Source organism: Numida meleagris, chromosome 17, assembly GCF_002078875.1.
Source record: "Numida meleagris isolate 19003 breed g44 Domestic line chromosome 17, NumMel1.0, whole genome shotgun sequence".
Lineage (NCBI taxonomy): Eukaryota > Metazoa > Chordata > Aves > Galliformes > Numididae > Numida > Numida meleagris.
Window position 1 is genome coordinate 1,216,059 of NC_034425.1, and position 14,918 is coordinate 1,230,976.

The 14,918-nt window shown below is 46.3% G+C and overlaps 1 protein-coding gene across 3 annotated transcripts in view; it reads right to left on the bottom strand.

Annotated features, from left to right (window-relative positions):
* The window catches only part of MYH10 (myosin heavy chain 10), a 93,309-nt gene continuing 78,805 nt past the window's right edge, over nucleotides 415-14,918 (bottom strand). For 2 of the 3 annotated variants that reach the window (XM_021415273.1, XM_021415275.1), the window contains 15 exons: nucleotides 14,709-14,853; nucleotides 13,051-13,257; nucleotides 11,930-12,034; nucleotides 10,767-10,919; nucleotides 10,033-10,281; nucleotides 9,271-9,483; nucleotides 8,547-8,759; nucleotides 7,785-7,946; nucleotides 6,234-6,362; nucleotides 5,192-5,280; nucleotides 4,899-5,022; nucleotides 4,596-4,804; nucleotides 3,284-3,392; nucleotides 2,761-2,933; nucleotides 415-2,042 (listed from right to left, as the gene is read on the bottom strand). In XM_021415273.1, the coding sequence (XP_021270948.1) occupies nucleotides 1,898-2,042; nucleotides 2,761-2,933; nucleotides 3,284-3,392; nucleotides 4,596-4,804; nucleotides 4,899-5,022; nucleotides 5,192-5,280; nucleotides 6,234-6,362; nucleotides 7,785-7,946; nucleotides 8,547-8,759; nucleotides 9,271-9,483; nucleotides 10,033-10,281; nucleotides 10,767-10,919; nucleotides 11,930-12,034; nucleotides 13,051-13,257; nucleotides 14,709-14,853 (2,425 nt within the window). In that variant the 3' untranslated portion in view covers nucleotides 415-1,897. The remainder of the gene's footprint in view (nucleotides 2,043-2,760; nucleotides 2,934-3,283; nucleotides 3,393-4,595; nucleotides 4,805-4,898; nucleotides 5,023-5,191; nucleotides 5,281-6,233; nucleotides 6,363-7,784; nucleotides 7,947-8,546; nucleotides 8,760-9,270; nucleotides 9,484-10,032; nucleotides 10,282-10,766; nucleotides 10,920-11,929; nucleotides 12,035-13,050; nucleotides 13,258-14,708; nucleotides 14,854-14,918) is intronic. The other variant, XM_021415274.1, reaches the window with a different exon arrangement.

Below are 14,918 nucleotides of genomic sequence, written 5' to 3' on the forward strand. Positions count from 1 at the left end.
CAGCTGCCCCGCAAGCAGCCCTGCAGCACTGAGCTCCCAATTCCCATCACCTTTTATTTAAACGCCATCAGCACCCTCAGCTGCTCCCCACTGTGCCACAGCAGCAGCCCTGCCTCAGCCCCGCAGCAGAAGCAGAGCTCAGGCCGCAGCCCTCTCTCCCTGTTGCCTCCACCGGGCCAGGAGCAGCAGGTGCAGCTCTCCCTGCCCCAGAACCAGCTCACAACGGAGGGCAGACCCTGGTCAGTACAGAACTGGAGCTCAGAGGAGGGGGAGCACGCAGGGGAACAGAAAACGCACGTGGGGGTTCTGAGATCCCTTTGTGAGCCGGAGCTGTAAGGCTGTGAGCCAGCAGCGCAGCCCCTGCTGAGGGAGAGAAGAGCACAACAAAAAACCAGAACACTACGAAGGGAGCAGTCAGCTTCCAGCCATATTCTCATTTATTAAGGTCTATGCCAGCCTCGAGAGAAAGCTCTTCCTGTAAGTAAACAGAGCAGGCGGCCACAGCTATAATGAATAAATTTATTGTCTTACAAAAATCATTGTCTAGAAATATGGGTATACAAGAAAACAAGATATTTGCAGTCAGATGCCTGGTGGTCAACAGCCAGTTTGATTAAAAATATCCAAACACACACAACAAAACCTCGGCGACAGATGTTAAAGCTTTGAACCAAAAAAAGGAAATCCGTGTTGTTTTTGAGCATGTGGCAGAGGAAGGTTCCTAGTTAACACTGATTCATTGTCACTAATATCAAGAATACCACTTGGACTAGAGAGGTACATGATATGAAGCACAGTCAAAAATTAATACATTAAATCATTGTTATATAGGCAAATTATATATGTAACATTGTCTTAGTACTGTAGTGTCTAAGGCACTTTCTGTAATGTCAGTTTTTCAGCTATTTAAACAAAAAGAACGCTAACTACGTGCTGTAATACTGTTCAAAATAAGAAACAACAACAACAACAACGAAAACAAAGGAGGATTCACATCCACTGGCGTGTTAACTCTAGGCAGGCAGCATCCCTCCCCCGCGCCCTGAAGCCCCTCAGCCTGACGTTAATAAATTACTGTGCCTGTGCTGACGCTCGTTTGCCACTGGTGTTCACGTTGCAGTAGCCTTAACAGATATATACAGACCTGCCGGGCGTGGGGAGAGCAGGATGCTACAGCTGCAAAGAACTGTACAGAGAGGAACGGTGACGCTGCTTGCGGTTGGCCTGTACTGCATGACACTGACGGAGGGAGCGGGTGCTGAGAACACTTCAAAATGGTTAAAAATGGACACTACTCACTCACTCATCCCTACGTTTCCCTCTAACGCTTCCCGAGGCTTTTCACAGTTCACTCACTGATTGTGTGCCGATCACAACAATTAGGAGAACGGAACGACGCGGGTGCAGTTTGGTCTTCAATGATCCAAAGGGCTCAGCGCAGCCAGGGGCTGCCCGAGCACAGAAGAAATGGAAGGATGCTGTCTGTACAAAGCATGCTGAGTCGTGACAACGGGGCTGTCCCCACCACCTCCCCTCTGGGAATGAACTCTTTTTTTTTTTTTTTTTAAACCAATACAGAAAGTTTCATCCTTCACATGATGCTTTATAAAATGGCTTTACAATGAGTATCTGGAAAATAGATGCACTGAACAGAGACGATCCCATTTTGTTTACTATATGTAAAAAAAAGCAGTTGTACCTATATCTGAAGCAGGGTACAGTATGGTGAGGCTGGAGAGCCTTAAGACATAGTTGACCTACGGTAAGTAACCTTGTAGCATGCCGGCATTTTGTAAGGCAGGTTGAGGGCCACAAGGCAGCCTGGTGGGCAGGAAAGTCCTCCTGGCTCTGCCGGCTGTCGTGTCAAGGTCTCTGCATGCAAATGGAGTGCGGGGCTCTACTCGGCAGGGGCCGGCTGCGCTTCGTTCACGTCGCTGCCTTTGCTCTCTGCATCGTCGTCCGAGAGCTCCAGGGAGGCCCCCTCGATGTGCAGCTGGCGCCTCCCGGATCGGCTGGAGGAGAAGGTGATGGGGCCGCCCCTCCTGCAAGGAGGGAGAGGGAATAACGCTGCATCCCCATCACACTGCCCCGGCAGCTCCCAGCTGAGCTGCAGCGGAACATCACCACCCCGGCTCCACAGCAGGAGTGCTGGGAGCACCTCTCCCACCACGGGGTCATCATGGGATGCACCAACGCGTTCCGGCACTCTGCTCAGTTCAGACCCAGTAGTGAGCAGGGCGGGTTCTTTAAGAACTGCTCGCTTGGGAAGCACTGCACTGCACCCCTCCTGCCACTCCCGGCCCGGACAGTTTTTCCTCCTGCAGCCCCCCCCTCCGTACTCAATACAAACCCTGAGAGCGGGGCTTTGAGATCACAGTGTGAGAAGCTCCCATGGGGTGGGCCAGGGAAAAATGCAGTCGGTGCTTGCCACTAGAAGAGCACAACTGAGCTGTCTCGCTTACGCCATGTCACCTCCTGCTGGACTCCTCCACCAACCCCAGCCAACACAGATTTATGTTCAGGCTCAAGAGCCTGCAGGAACATCCTCACAGCCAGCAGCTGCCTCAGCGCCATCACAGCAGGCTCAGGCAGCAGCTCCCAGCAGACTCCACTTGAGCCCATCCCCAACAGCAACAGCTCTGCTCCCACGTTTCCACAGCTGAGCGGCCCCCAAGGATGCAGCACTACAGACACAGTCAGCGGGCACCCAGATAAAGCCCTGCCAGCTCCTCCACCACGTACACCACATACACCACGTACCTTAACCTGTTTTTCAGAGTGCTGACCTCCCGGCTCAGGCCCTCGTTGGCCTCCGTGGCATCGTCCAGCTCACGCTGCAGTTTACGTCGGGAAGCGTTTGCACGTGTGGCTTCCTCCTCAGCCTCCTCCAGCTGGCGCTTGAGCTGCTTCATCCTGGCATTTGCTTTTTCCATCTACAATACAAAGTTAGGCTGTCAGGATCAAACTCGGCAGCTGCAGCCCTGCAACTTGGGAAGGCAAAGAGGTTATCCAGCACCCAGCCATCCCTGCTTGGAGACACAGCCTCGCTGCTGAACCCCGTCTGGATTCCTGGAAACAGCCCCAACTCCTGGATCTCAGAGATGCATAATGCATCATCATAACAGAGCGAACACAGGGAGCAGGCAAGGAACTGCTCCATCAGTTTAGTTATCGAGACCGGGATTCCCTCACGTCTTCATTAAAAGCTTCTTAACAACGCCTTTCTACTCAAAGTAGGGTTTTATCCATCCTTTCCAAGCTCAAGCTAAGCCACTCTGCCTACCTGCTCCTTGTACTGGTCTGCGTGTCGGCGCTCGTCCTCCACCTGCATGAAGACTTCTTTCAATTTCTTCTCTGTGCGACGCACCAGTTTGTTTGCAGCTGCTCTTTCCCTGGAAATAATCAGAAGCCACATGGAGGCTGCGAGCACCAGATCTGTTCTCCCATGAGGGCTCTTGCCTTGTTGCGCAGCTGAGGCTTGAGCTCTCCTAACCTGCCTGCCACCACCAGCAGCACTGACTTCAGTTTTAATATGCTGGAGGTCAGCTGGGATGCAGCTTTAAAAGCATGAAGTACGAGCACTGGAGCAGCACAGGTACGGTCTGAAGGCTGAAAGGAGGGACAGGGATGTGCTCCTACACTGCGAGATTCAACAAAGCAGTGCTAGGGTGATTGCTAAGCAACATCATGGTCATCCCCCAGAGCCAGAAGCCCCAGAGGAACAGAGGTGGTGATATGACAGCCCACTTTCAGTCTTCCTAGGACAAGCCAGAAAAAAAGAAGTTGGAGGACTGAGATGGAAAGAAGCACTCGCTGGAGAAAGATGACTTCTACAGAGCACAAGATTGACTTCAAAGAATGGCTGAGGCGAGGAGGGACCCCTGGAGGCCATCTGCTCCCACAGGGCTGTCCACAGCTGCTTTTCCACATCCAGCAGCTTTTCAGTGCCTCCAAGGAAGAGACCCCACAGTCTCTCAACAACCTGTGCCAATGCTCAATCACCCCCAGTCAGAAAGTGCTTCCTGCTGTTCAGGTGGAACCTCCTGTATTCCAGCTCCTGCCCACTGCCCTCTTCTCCTGCCCCTGTGCACCACTCACAAGTGCCTGGCTCCACCCTCTCTGCACCTCCCTGAGGGACGTGCATACATGGATGACATCCCTGATCCTCCTCCAGGCTCAGCAGTCCCAGCTTTCAGCCCTTCCTCACAGGGAAGAAGCTCCAAGCCCTTCAGCATCCCTGTGGCCCTTCTCCCCAGTACATCTCAGCTAACTTTAGCTTCAAAGCCTAACCCAAAGACACCAGGGTCCCAAGGAGATGCTTGGCCTTAAGAAGCCTCTGCTAAAGAAGCTGTGGTTCCTGGGACTACCAGTCAACACAATCACTTGTTAAGTTCAAGAAATAAATCAGCAGTTTCAGTTCAGGAGCGCTGACTCAGACTTCCATCCAATGCATCTGATTCAAGCCAGTCTCTTAAACAGGTTTCTAAATAATAAAATCTAATACTTGTGCTGTAGCTGTTACCTCACAGCTCAGCCCAGCAGTAGCATGGATATCTCAGATACTCTACCGACAGAGCACACAGATTTTTCCTTACTTTGCTTCCTGCTCAAGTTGTTCTTCTAGCTGAGCAATCTTGGCTTCTAGAGTAGAAATTGTTGCCTTGAACTTTGACTTGACGGATCCCTCCAGCTCCTGCAGCTTGGCTTTCAGCTCCTTGTTCTGCCTCTCCAGCTGCTGCCGGGCATTTTCACTCTTCTGCGCCGCGCTCCGCTCCCCAGCCAGCTCAGAATTCAGCGTGTCAACCTTTCAGAGGAGGAGAACGGATCAGTGGGTGCTATTCAGAAACTCCACTCAACCAAAGGGCGAGCTGTGCTGACAGCAGCTGCCAACAATTCACCTGCAGCGTGGTCTTCCGGAAGCGCTCGTTGAGAAGCTCCATGTTGCTCTGCTCTTCCTCCAGCTCCTCCTCCAGCTGCGCAATGCGAGCCTCCAGCCGGCGCTTCTCGTCCAGCAGCGCTGACCTAGGAAAGAAGCACCGGGGTCAAGACACACTCAGGTGTGATACTAAGCCACTCGCTTTGTGTATTGTTAAGTCATGAAGACGAGTCAACACAATTTGCAAACAGGCTACTGAGAAGTGCAGCAGCTGGTTGAAGTCCCTCAGGTGCATGCATGCATGCGCTGACTCACTTTCCTGAAGCGCTGTTGGCAATCTCGTCAGCCAGCTCATCTCTTTCTTGCTCAGCGTGACGACGGGCTCGCTCAGACGCAGCAAACTCCTGCAAACGTTTCAGAAAAGATGCGACATGAATCTCAGCAGCCCTGCAAACCAGTCGTCCCTGGAGCAACTTCTGGGAGACGCTGCAAAGTGCAACATCCCTGAAATCTTCTAACAGGAACGCAGAAGCTGAAGTTGCCGGGTAAGAACAGCCACATCATCTTCAGGTTTCTCCCCTTTAACTGCCACGTGAATGCAATGGATTTACTTTTCCTTGTCCCTGAATGGTAAACACTGACAGTGCTTAGGACAATCCCTCACTCATCCCTTCTGAAACCATTTCGGTATTATCTGCACTGCAGCACAGGTGTGCTCCTTGTAGAAGGGTAAGAAAAAAATACGTGAAGAGCAGTAACATCAAGCTCTGAACAGTAAGAAAAACCAACACTGTTAAGACTGATTAGAGCATGTGTTACATGCTCAATGTAAAATGGGCACCTCATTAAGCAAGCTTAGCTTCTCACATAGAGTACATAGCATGAATGCAAGAAAAAAAACAGAATAAGAGGCTTTAGCACAATAGCATAAATAGCACTGAATCTCGTAACTGTATGATGTGGCAGAAATGCCCAGGCACTTGAAGTCAGCAAACTTCAGTGGTCCACTGAGGTGGGATTCCTGTCTTCACGCACTTCTAACCCCCACTTTCAGTACTGGCACTGTACACCACACCTCTCGGAGACTCCTGAACCTCCTTGCGAGTTCAGTGAGGCCTCAAATCTGTTTAAGCTTTCATGCAGCTCAGGCAGAGAAGTGAAGCATTCTGCTGGAGTGAGTCCTCCGAAGCCCAAGCCCAGCAGAGAGCTGCTGAAGGAAACAGGGCGATGGGGTAGGAAGAGGAAGATCTCCTGGCTCCCATTCCTGTTCAGCTCACTAGGACAGATTTTTACTCCCACTGCCCAATCTTCTCCTTACTCTACCAAGGAAAATAAATTTTGTGAACTTCAGTCTCACCTCCTGGAGCTGGAGTATTTCTGCTTCGAGACCTTTGAGTTTCTTCTCACTCTCTTTGGACTGTGCAAAGATCTCATCTCTGGATGCACGGGCTTCTTCGAGCTCCCGCTGGTAGTCTTTCATTTGAGCCTGCAGTTGGAGAAATCCCACGGCCATGTTGCATTAGGGCAGCCACAAGATTTATGAGGAGCTCTGAAGCATTTTGACCCTTAAGAGGAAAGGCCTCCCTCCCCCAGAGTGACTTCATTCCACTTCAATGCATCTGCAATTATTTTTATAGTTTAACTTCATTTTCTTGTCTCCATCACGCATTCCTCATCAGAAATATCCTATTATAGGGCTTCACTTAATTTATTTGGTATATTTCTTGTAGAGAAAAGGACTCTAATAAAGAGCTGCTCAGTTACATTTGCCGTGGAACTTGTGGAAGAGAGAAAGCTTTTGGAATCATTTGGGAAAAAACCCATACACTGTGACTGAAAAAGTGTATTACAGTTACACAAGGTAAAACTTATCTCAGTGCAGAAGTAGCAAAAGCATTGCTTAGTACATATGATCCAGAAACACATGCCTAGCTTTACTTACACACACTGCTAAGACCTTGGTGTGTGTTAAGCTGCACCAGTTTACTTAAGATGCTAAGAGTATGAAAGCTGGAGAGAAACTGCATTTAAACAACACGTGCATCTTTGGAACACCTCCAGTCTCCAGCATACTTAATTGTGGGTGCCTGCATGGAGGCACACAGAGCTCAGCAACAAGATCTCCACCTGACCTGTCCTTCTGGAGAGGAGGAGCATGATGCTGTCAGGTACCAGCACGCCTTGCTTGAACCTTCCCTCCTCATCCATAGCCTGGACTCCGGCCCAGAGCTGTCTTTGTTCAGTTGGGTTGCCAAGGCATAGAGAGGACAGGGCATAAATGCAATTGAATTTGCCAGGTGCCTTACGTGGTCTTGCCATGATCTCACACTTCTGCAGCTTTGGGCCACGGCACTGCGAAGTCTTTGGCAAAACTCAACCCTACCAAATGTTGAATATTTTTCTGGGAATGGGAAATAAATCCTCAGCACAGGGACTGGGTTCTCTTGCCAAAGAAGAAGAATGAGCAACTTGGAGCTTTGTAAAAGCAACTGGAAGTTACTCCTCCTTTTTCTCTGAGGCATTTTTGGCTGAAGATGCCTTAAGATGTTCATCTTGAGGAAGCAGCAATCAGGAACAGCTGAGCCCAAATCAGTAAATTCAAAGATAAAACTTAAAAAATGCACCCTGTAAAGCGACATTCAGTAAATCCTTAGGAAAGTGTTGAAATAAAGAAAAAGACCACTACTGAATAGAAATACGTGGGGACAGCCTTAACTCCTTGCCAACAGAAGGAGGAGAAGAGACTGCAAGAGGTGCTGAGTTCAAATAATAATAAGGCCAGATAACCTATACATGCCAGCACTGCTGAGTACGACATTCCTCTCTCTTTCAAACTGCAAATGTGTTCAATGAAGAGCAATGACAGACCGTCACCAGAGGACGGAGCACAGCCATTAGCTGGGCTTACCTGAAGCTTCCGCAGCTGTTTGATGGCTTCATCTCGAGCCTTGTTTGCAGCTTCTATCTGACCTTCCAGGTCTTTCAGATCCATCTCCATTTTCTTCTTGGCTGCTACAGCAAGAGCCCTCTGCTTGCGCTCATCCTCCAGCTCTGCCTCCAGCTCCCGCACCTGTGAGATGAAGGCATTGAGCAGATCTGTCCCAGCAACGGAACAGACACGAAGTCCTAACTGATGCTCTGAGAATCCAAAAGGCCTCTGCACAACTGAGCTAACATTACTTGATTGGAAGAGCCTACAGAATGCAAACTACAGGGGAAGACGCTGCAGATGGCAAGAAACAAATCCACAAATTGGAAGCAGAGATCTCTGAACTGACAAGAAAGAAAACAGGCAATAACTCACTGCTTGAAGCATTCCCATTTCATCTGTTCAGCTACTTAGTGATCGTAAGTTATTTCTCTTTTTGTATATAAAAACCAAGCTTTGCTCCTTATGTTAACGTCAAGGGCTCCCGTCCTATGCAAGTTGATGGCAATTTTTGCATTGTGAAACTTCAGAAGCCTTCCAAGGCTATTGTTTGTTTCTACAAGATCCATATATTGGAGATTCTCAGTTATTCAATAAGATCAGTGCTAGAGATTTTCTACAGGGTGGGGTCTTCAAGCAAATGGTTTTATTTTGTAGTAATAAGTTACTATGTAAGCCGCAACATTTTGGCAACAGAGCCTCACACCCTTCCCCCTATGAAGTGCAATAAACCAGACATACTTGTTTGACCAGCATCCTCTTTTTCTCTTCATTCTGCTCATCTCTGGCTTGCAGATCTCTCTCAAACTGGGCTTTCATAGCTTGCATGTTCACCTCCAAACGAAGCTTAGCATCTTCTGTGGCCTGTAGCTCATCTTCTAGTTCCTCAAGTTGAGTTCTCATCTCTTCAACCTGTTGCTCTAAAGTTCGCTTGGATTTCTCCAGCTCATGGACCTAAACCACAAACAGTTATCACCCTCTTATTACCCTCTATTATTACCCTCTCCATCAGGTACCTAAACAAAAGTGCTTAGGAACAGTGAAATAAGGTGTTACGTGGACACAGTACGCTATGCTTTGTGATGATATTCAAGCCTGAATCAGAACAGGCAGAGAAGCTTTTCTAACTCTGCACTACAACTAAAAGACTATGTAGATTATTAGAAAGAGGAGCTGTGGAGTCAACGTGAGAAGGAGAACATTGAGACAAGCTCTCACATCTAGAGTAGGTGCCACGAGCCATTTAGCCAGCAACTTCTGCCCTCCATGCACTAGGTCTCTTTGGAAGATGCGAGTTAAGCCTGACGTATTACTCCCTGGCCCCCAGATTTGCAGCATCCATACCTTGAGTGGTTGGTGTGACATAATTCTTTCTTTTATGTCAAACATACTTCTCCAGTGAGGGAGTTTTACTGTGCTATTCCCCATGTAGCGTAATAAAATAAAAATGTGGAAAAGTACTCACATTCTTGCCCACGTCATCTTTAGAACTCATTAAGTCTTCCATATCTGCACGCAATTGTTTGTTCTGTCTCTCAAATTCTTCCTTAGCTTCCAGGGCTTCTTCCAAAGCCCGAGCCAGAGACAGAGCTTTTGTTTCCTTCTCCCTTGCCTCTGCTTCAGCACGATCTCTTTCCTCTGCGTATCTAGCAGAAATGTTCTTCTCTTCTGCCAGCATCTGAACAACAAAAAAAACACAAACAGACAAATTAATCTCCTTGTTCTATCATCAGCTCCTTACAGCCCTACGTGTTTTAGTCACTCAGGTGGTTCATCGTTTAATCAGCCTCCAGAAGGTCTCTCAAGTCTTCCAGGACTCAGTCAAGTGCTGGTAAGGAAACAGCTGAAGCACTTCAGGGATGAGATGAGGAAAGAAAGCTATAATCAATACTAATGTTTTACAGTTTGATCTTCCTGTCCTTTCTTATTGTAATCCCTCAAGATTAACTCAAGGTTTTTAAGTCAAGTTTTTGTTCCAATATCATTTCCTTAGCTCTCTAAGGAGCTTATTTCTGGATCTAACAAAACCTGAAGGTAATACGTAGCTCACTGAAATCATAAGTGCCCACTCACAACAAGGGTCATGATGGTCACATCAGATTCATCAATAACCACAGTACTCTGGCTGGATTCTTCTATTTACAGTATTAACTTATGCAGCAACTACTTAAGCAAGATGCCATTTAAAAATCACACATAGTAGTAAGTTGACAGGAAACTAGATTACCTGATCAAATTTCTTCTGCTTCTTCTCCAGGTTGGAAACAATCTGACGCTGATGATCTAGATCCACCATCAAGTCATCCAGCTCTTGCTGCAGGCGATTCTTTGTCTTTTCCAGTTTGTCATAAGCCATTGCCTTCTCTTCCAGGCGCTGGCTTAAGGATTCCATATCCTTCAGTAATTTCTTCTTATTTTCTTCCAAGCCTTCAATCGTTCCCAAGTCATCATCTACCTTTTTCTTAGCCTCAGCTAACTGAAATGTATCAAAAGAAAATAATATCGCTTGGTTCATCATGAGAAGAAATCAAAGGCATCAAGCCCAAACTACAAAACCACAAATGGATGCCATCACTGGTTAAAGAAACACAGAAATTGTGAGCTAGCAGCAGAGTAAACAGAGCAATGTCCTGCCCATTACAGTTGGTTGTACCAATCAGTATTGCAGTGGAGGAAGCACAAAGGAAGTTCTATTCAGAAATCCAATCCACTATTTCTGCAAGTTAGATCACAGGGTGTCCCCAGTTGCAAGGGACCTTGAAGACTGTCTAGTTCTAATTCTCTGCCACGAGCAGGGCACCTTCCATCCATCCAAGGCTGCTGAATGCTCACCCAGCCTGAACACCTCTAGGGACAGAGCACCCACAGCCTCACAGATACGAGACACAGCAGCAACTTAAGATGACATTTTGCCAAGAACCCACAGACCTTACAGAAGTCCTGCCATTTACAGCAGCCTACCTGTGCCTGCAAGGCCAGCATCTGTTTCTCCAGGTTCTTCCTGGCCTCCTCCTCCTCTTCCTGCTGCTCTTGCAGGTTGTTCTTCTCCTCTTCCAGCTGCCTAATTCTACTGCTCAGGTTGAGTTTCTGGCGGGTTTCTTCCTGAAGTAGCTCCTGTCACACAAACAGGCATATTCAAAGCTCAGCTGGACTACCACCTTCCATTACTCTATATAGAGTTTCAGGCCTAATTATTTTTCTTGCAAGATTTTTGTACAGTGATACGCTTATGAAAACAACTCAAATTTGGCTTTCCAAGAAGGTATTCACCATTCATTTGGGGCAAACCTCTACAAATCATATTTCTGATTAGGGGATATATCCACGGTGTTCTAGAAGTTCACAGATAATATTTTTCCTTTGTTTAGAAGGGATGAGCAGAGAAGTTATCTTTAGAATGAATTTATTTTTCTTCTTTAGGACAAGCATAGAGTACCTATTTAAAATGACCTAGGAAGAAAAAACCAGCAGTAAATCCTGCAATGGCAGCACACTTCAAAGCTTTGCTGTATTGCAGAAATGTAAAAGTCAGTTGAGAAGGCAGCTGTAACGCAGCAATGGAAACCTGCCATAATGGAAACTAATGGAAGGTGTAACAACCTTCCCTCAGCCCCCTTCCTCACACATCTCTGTGATTAACATTATTCAGATAGTCACCATTAGCATTTTTATAGCTGAATAAGTGTATTCGAGTGATAATTACATACAAGCTACATGATTTAATATAGAAACAAATACTGGCAGTTTTAAGAGCTTAAGCTGTACGAAACGTTATCGGCCCTTGCCTTCAGGTACCTTCCATATACTCCAAGAATCTCATTTACATTAACATTCTACTTGGAAGAGCTTCTCCTAAGTACTTATCTCCTGCAGAATAGAAAATAGAAGAGAAACTGTAAGGTTACTGTCTGTCAAGTACTGTATCTTAGATAATGAAAAACTGGCCTCACACATGATGTATAAATGACTGCTCAGCTATATCTCACTAGACTTAATCAGGAAGCACAGATTCTACTCAGTGGACTTGCAAAGCCATGAACGAAAATGTATTTTCTGCTATGCAGTTAGCAGCTTGGTAAGGAACAAAGCTTGAGTGCAGATCTCAAGTGTCATTGCACACACACCTGTGTATCCTGAAGTTGAGATTCCAAACTAGCTGCATCCTTGGCAAACTTGATGCCTTTCTTCTCTGCTTCCTCCAGGAGACTTGAGACATTATCCAACTCATTCTGCAAAGCAAGCAGCCTAAAGGTAACAGCATGCAGCTGACTCGCAGCAAATCCTACACCCCACTGGGAGCTGGAGCTCCAGAACCAAGCTCAAGTATATAGACATCACAACCTAAATATATTGAAAATCGACTAGAAACTTGAAGTTGGATGCTAATATTGAAGTTCAGTGGCATAACATGGTAGGTATGCCATGTAGTGGAACATCATTCTAGTATCTGCACGCCAATATTCTGCATTCATAGTCAAATGTTATTCTTAATTATAGGACCATATCTACTATGAGACCATGAATTCAAGGATTATTAGGGTGGCATCTGGCTTTAAAGCACCTCTGCAAAGGCTACAATCAGGTGCCAACTCCAGTTATTTTAGACTACGTTACTTAGGGGATACTGTAAGAGGATGCATGAAATCTTCCTCTGAAAAGAACTGGGCCATCCCCATTCCGAAGGGCATTGGGTTGATTTACCTCAGTACTCATTGCTGTTGTTCAAAAGCCAGCCCTGGCTCCTTTTTTGCTCATTTTCTCTATTTCCCGGAGAATGGGACTTGCAGTCCTTATCTATCAGCATCCTAACTTTGAAGGACAAAAGGAAATCAGTGGCCAACAGTACATTTTGCTCACGCCTCCAAATGAGAACAGTCCAGTCTGCTCAATCCTCTATCCGACTGAAACCCTGATGGCCAGCTGCTGACAGAGCCTCCTCCAGCATTTGGTCTTTGGGATGGGAAGCTATGCACTTCGAAGGCACTATTAATTATTACACAGCTGGACAGTCATGACATTAAGCCTGAGCTTCTGGGGCTATTTCTTTCAGAGGCACGTCCTCTGTAAGGGTCAAGTCCATTCCAGCAACGTGACCGAGGTCACTTCCCTCATCTACCATAAGCCCAACTCCTGGAGACCTCACTGCATCTTCGAAAGATGTTTCGCCTCGTTATTTCTGTAGACATTGAAGGTTTTCACTTTCTTGCCTATTTTTCAGCAGCTTTGGGCTTCCACAAAGCCTTACCTGCAGCTTGTTAGCTTTCTCCGCCAGCTCCACCCTCAGTCGTTCGCCTTCTGTGACCTTAGCAGTTAGTTCTTGCACCTGAGCATCAAGCTTCTTCCTCTTATGCTCAGACTCTGCCTTGACCTGCTGCAACACCTTCACTTCACAGGCCAACTCCTTGTTGTCAGACTCTAGGCCTTGCTTGTTTTTTTCAAGATTTGCTTTGAACTAAGAAAGAAAAAGAAAAGAAATTCAACACTTTGAATTCATCAATAGAGGAATCTGCTAAAAAAAAAAATTCAGTCCAGCAAATCCAGTTTACAAGTTCAAAGATAAAACAAGTACTCAGCAAGCTGCAAGGAGGGTGTTTAAAATGTTGCCACGTAACATTCTGTGTATGTTAGACAAATGTGAGTTAATGCAAGTTCATCCACTTGCAGCCATTACAGGTATCAGTGAGCAGCACAAGACTCCTCTGTGACTTCAGTAAGATCTGGGACATCAGTGCTGTAAAACGACTGATGAGTCGCACTGTAAGTAGGAAGGAATGTGCCCATTAACAGATCAGCATGGCTCATCTCACAGAAATAAAAGGAAAGATATCAACTAAAGTTGCCCTGATTTTAGTAGGCATAGCAGCCTGGAAGTGCATAACAAAGCACTTTCCACCACTGCACTGACATTTGTCAAAACAATCTTTTGAAACATCTCTTATGCCAATTATTTTTATGTTCCATTCTTACTACTAGTTCTGCTAGTTCCATTCTCACCAGAACTGACATCATTTTCTCAGAGGACTCTCGTTTAAGATTGCAGGGAATTCTTCCATCTTTTCACGCTCTACTGTTGACATTTAACAAACAAGAAGCAGAGTATATAAGACCTTCAAGTGGAAAACAAACTAATTTTCCACCAGTTTAACTGCTGCATTTCTCACACAGCATTTTAAGTTCAGGAATTCTGTAAGATATTCCCTATATAGAAATAGGGCTACAGCATATGAACTGTCCACAAACGCATTTGTGAATGACCAAGACTGCCATCACATAAGCTGAATGCTTTTTTTTTTTGGCAGTGTTGGAATAATTCTGCTCGTGAACAAAACACCCAGGCTACACTAGTAGAAATAATGCTATCTATGGGTAATAAGGAGGGAGTGCCTCCCCCTACCTGCTCTGCTGGTGGTTACCACAGAAGGCAATATAGCTGCACAGATTGGCCAGATGCTCCACAGGAATCTAGCACTGGAGTTCCCAGTACAAGTACAGAGTTAGAGTGGCTGGAAGAACTTGACACTACCTGCACTCCGAGTTCCTTATTTCTGAGTGCTGATGCTACAATGTCCATATTTGGAAGCATTCTGCTGATCACTCATGCTGTGAGCTGCTTTTCACCAAATAAGCATGTGGACTGCTGGATAACTCCCATGTGATTTTATCTCTAGGTGTACTCTTTCCAAGACTGATCAAGGCTTTTCAGACGGATGCCGAATCCAGGAGTTTCAATATATTTATGTGCAATATACTTGGTTCAATTACAACTGATAAAGACAACTGATAAGTAACTGATAAAGACAACTTAGCTCTGCAGATGTGAGCAGAAGGTCCTAGAACAGTCACATTATTTGTGTAAGACCCAGAAGCAGAACAATACATTTCTGTGGTTCATTTTCTGCTCACCCTTTTGGCCTGTTCAAGTTGTTCAGAGAGCTCTTCCAGGGCAGTAGCATGCCTCTGCCTGATTTCCTGGATCTGTGCTTCATGGTTCTTGGTTTCCTCTTCAATTGCTTTCTTCAACTCAGCCACCTCCTGCTCACGTTTTGTCCTAGAGCAAGCATCAGTTATAAATAAAACAAAAAGGCACCATTTTAATCGTTGGTAAAATAAAGG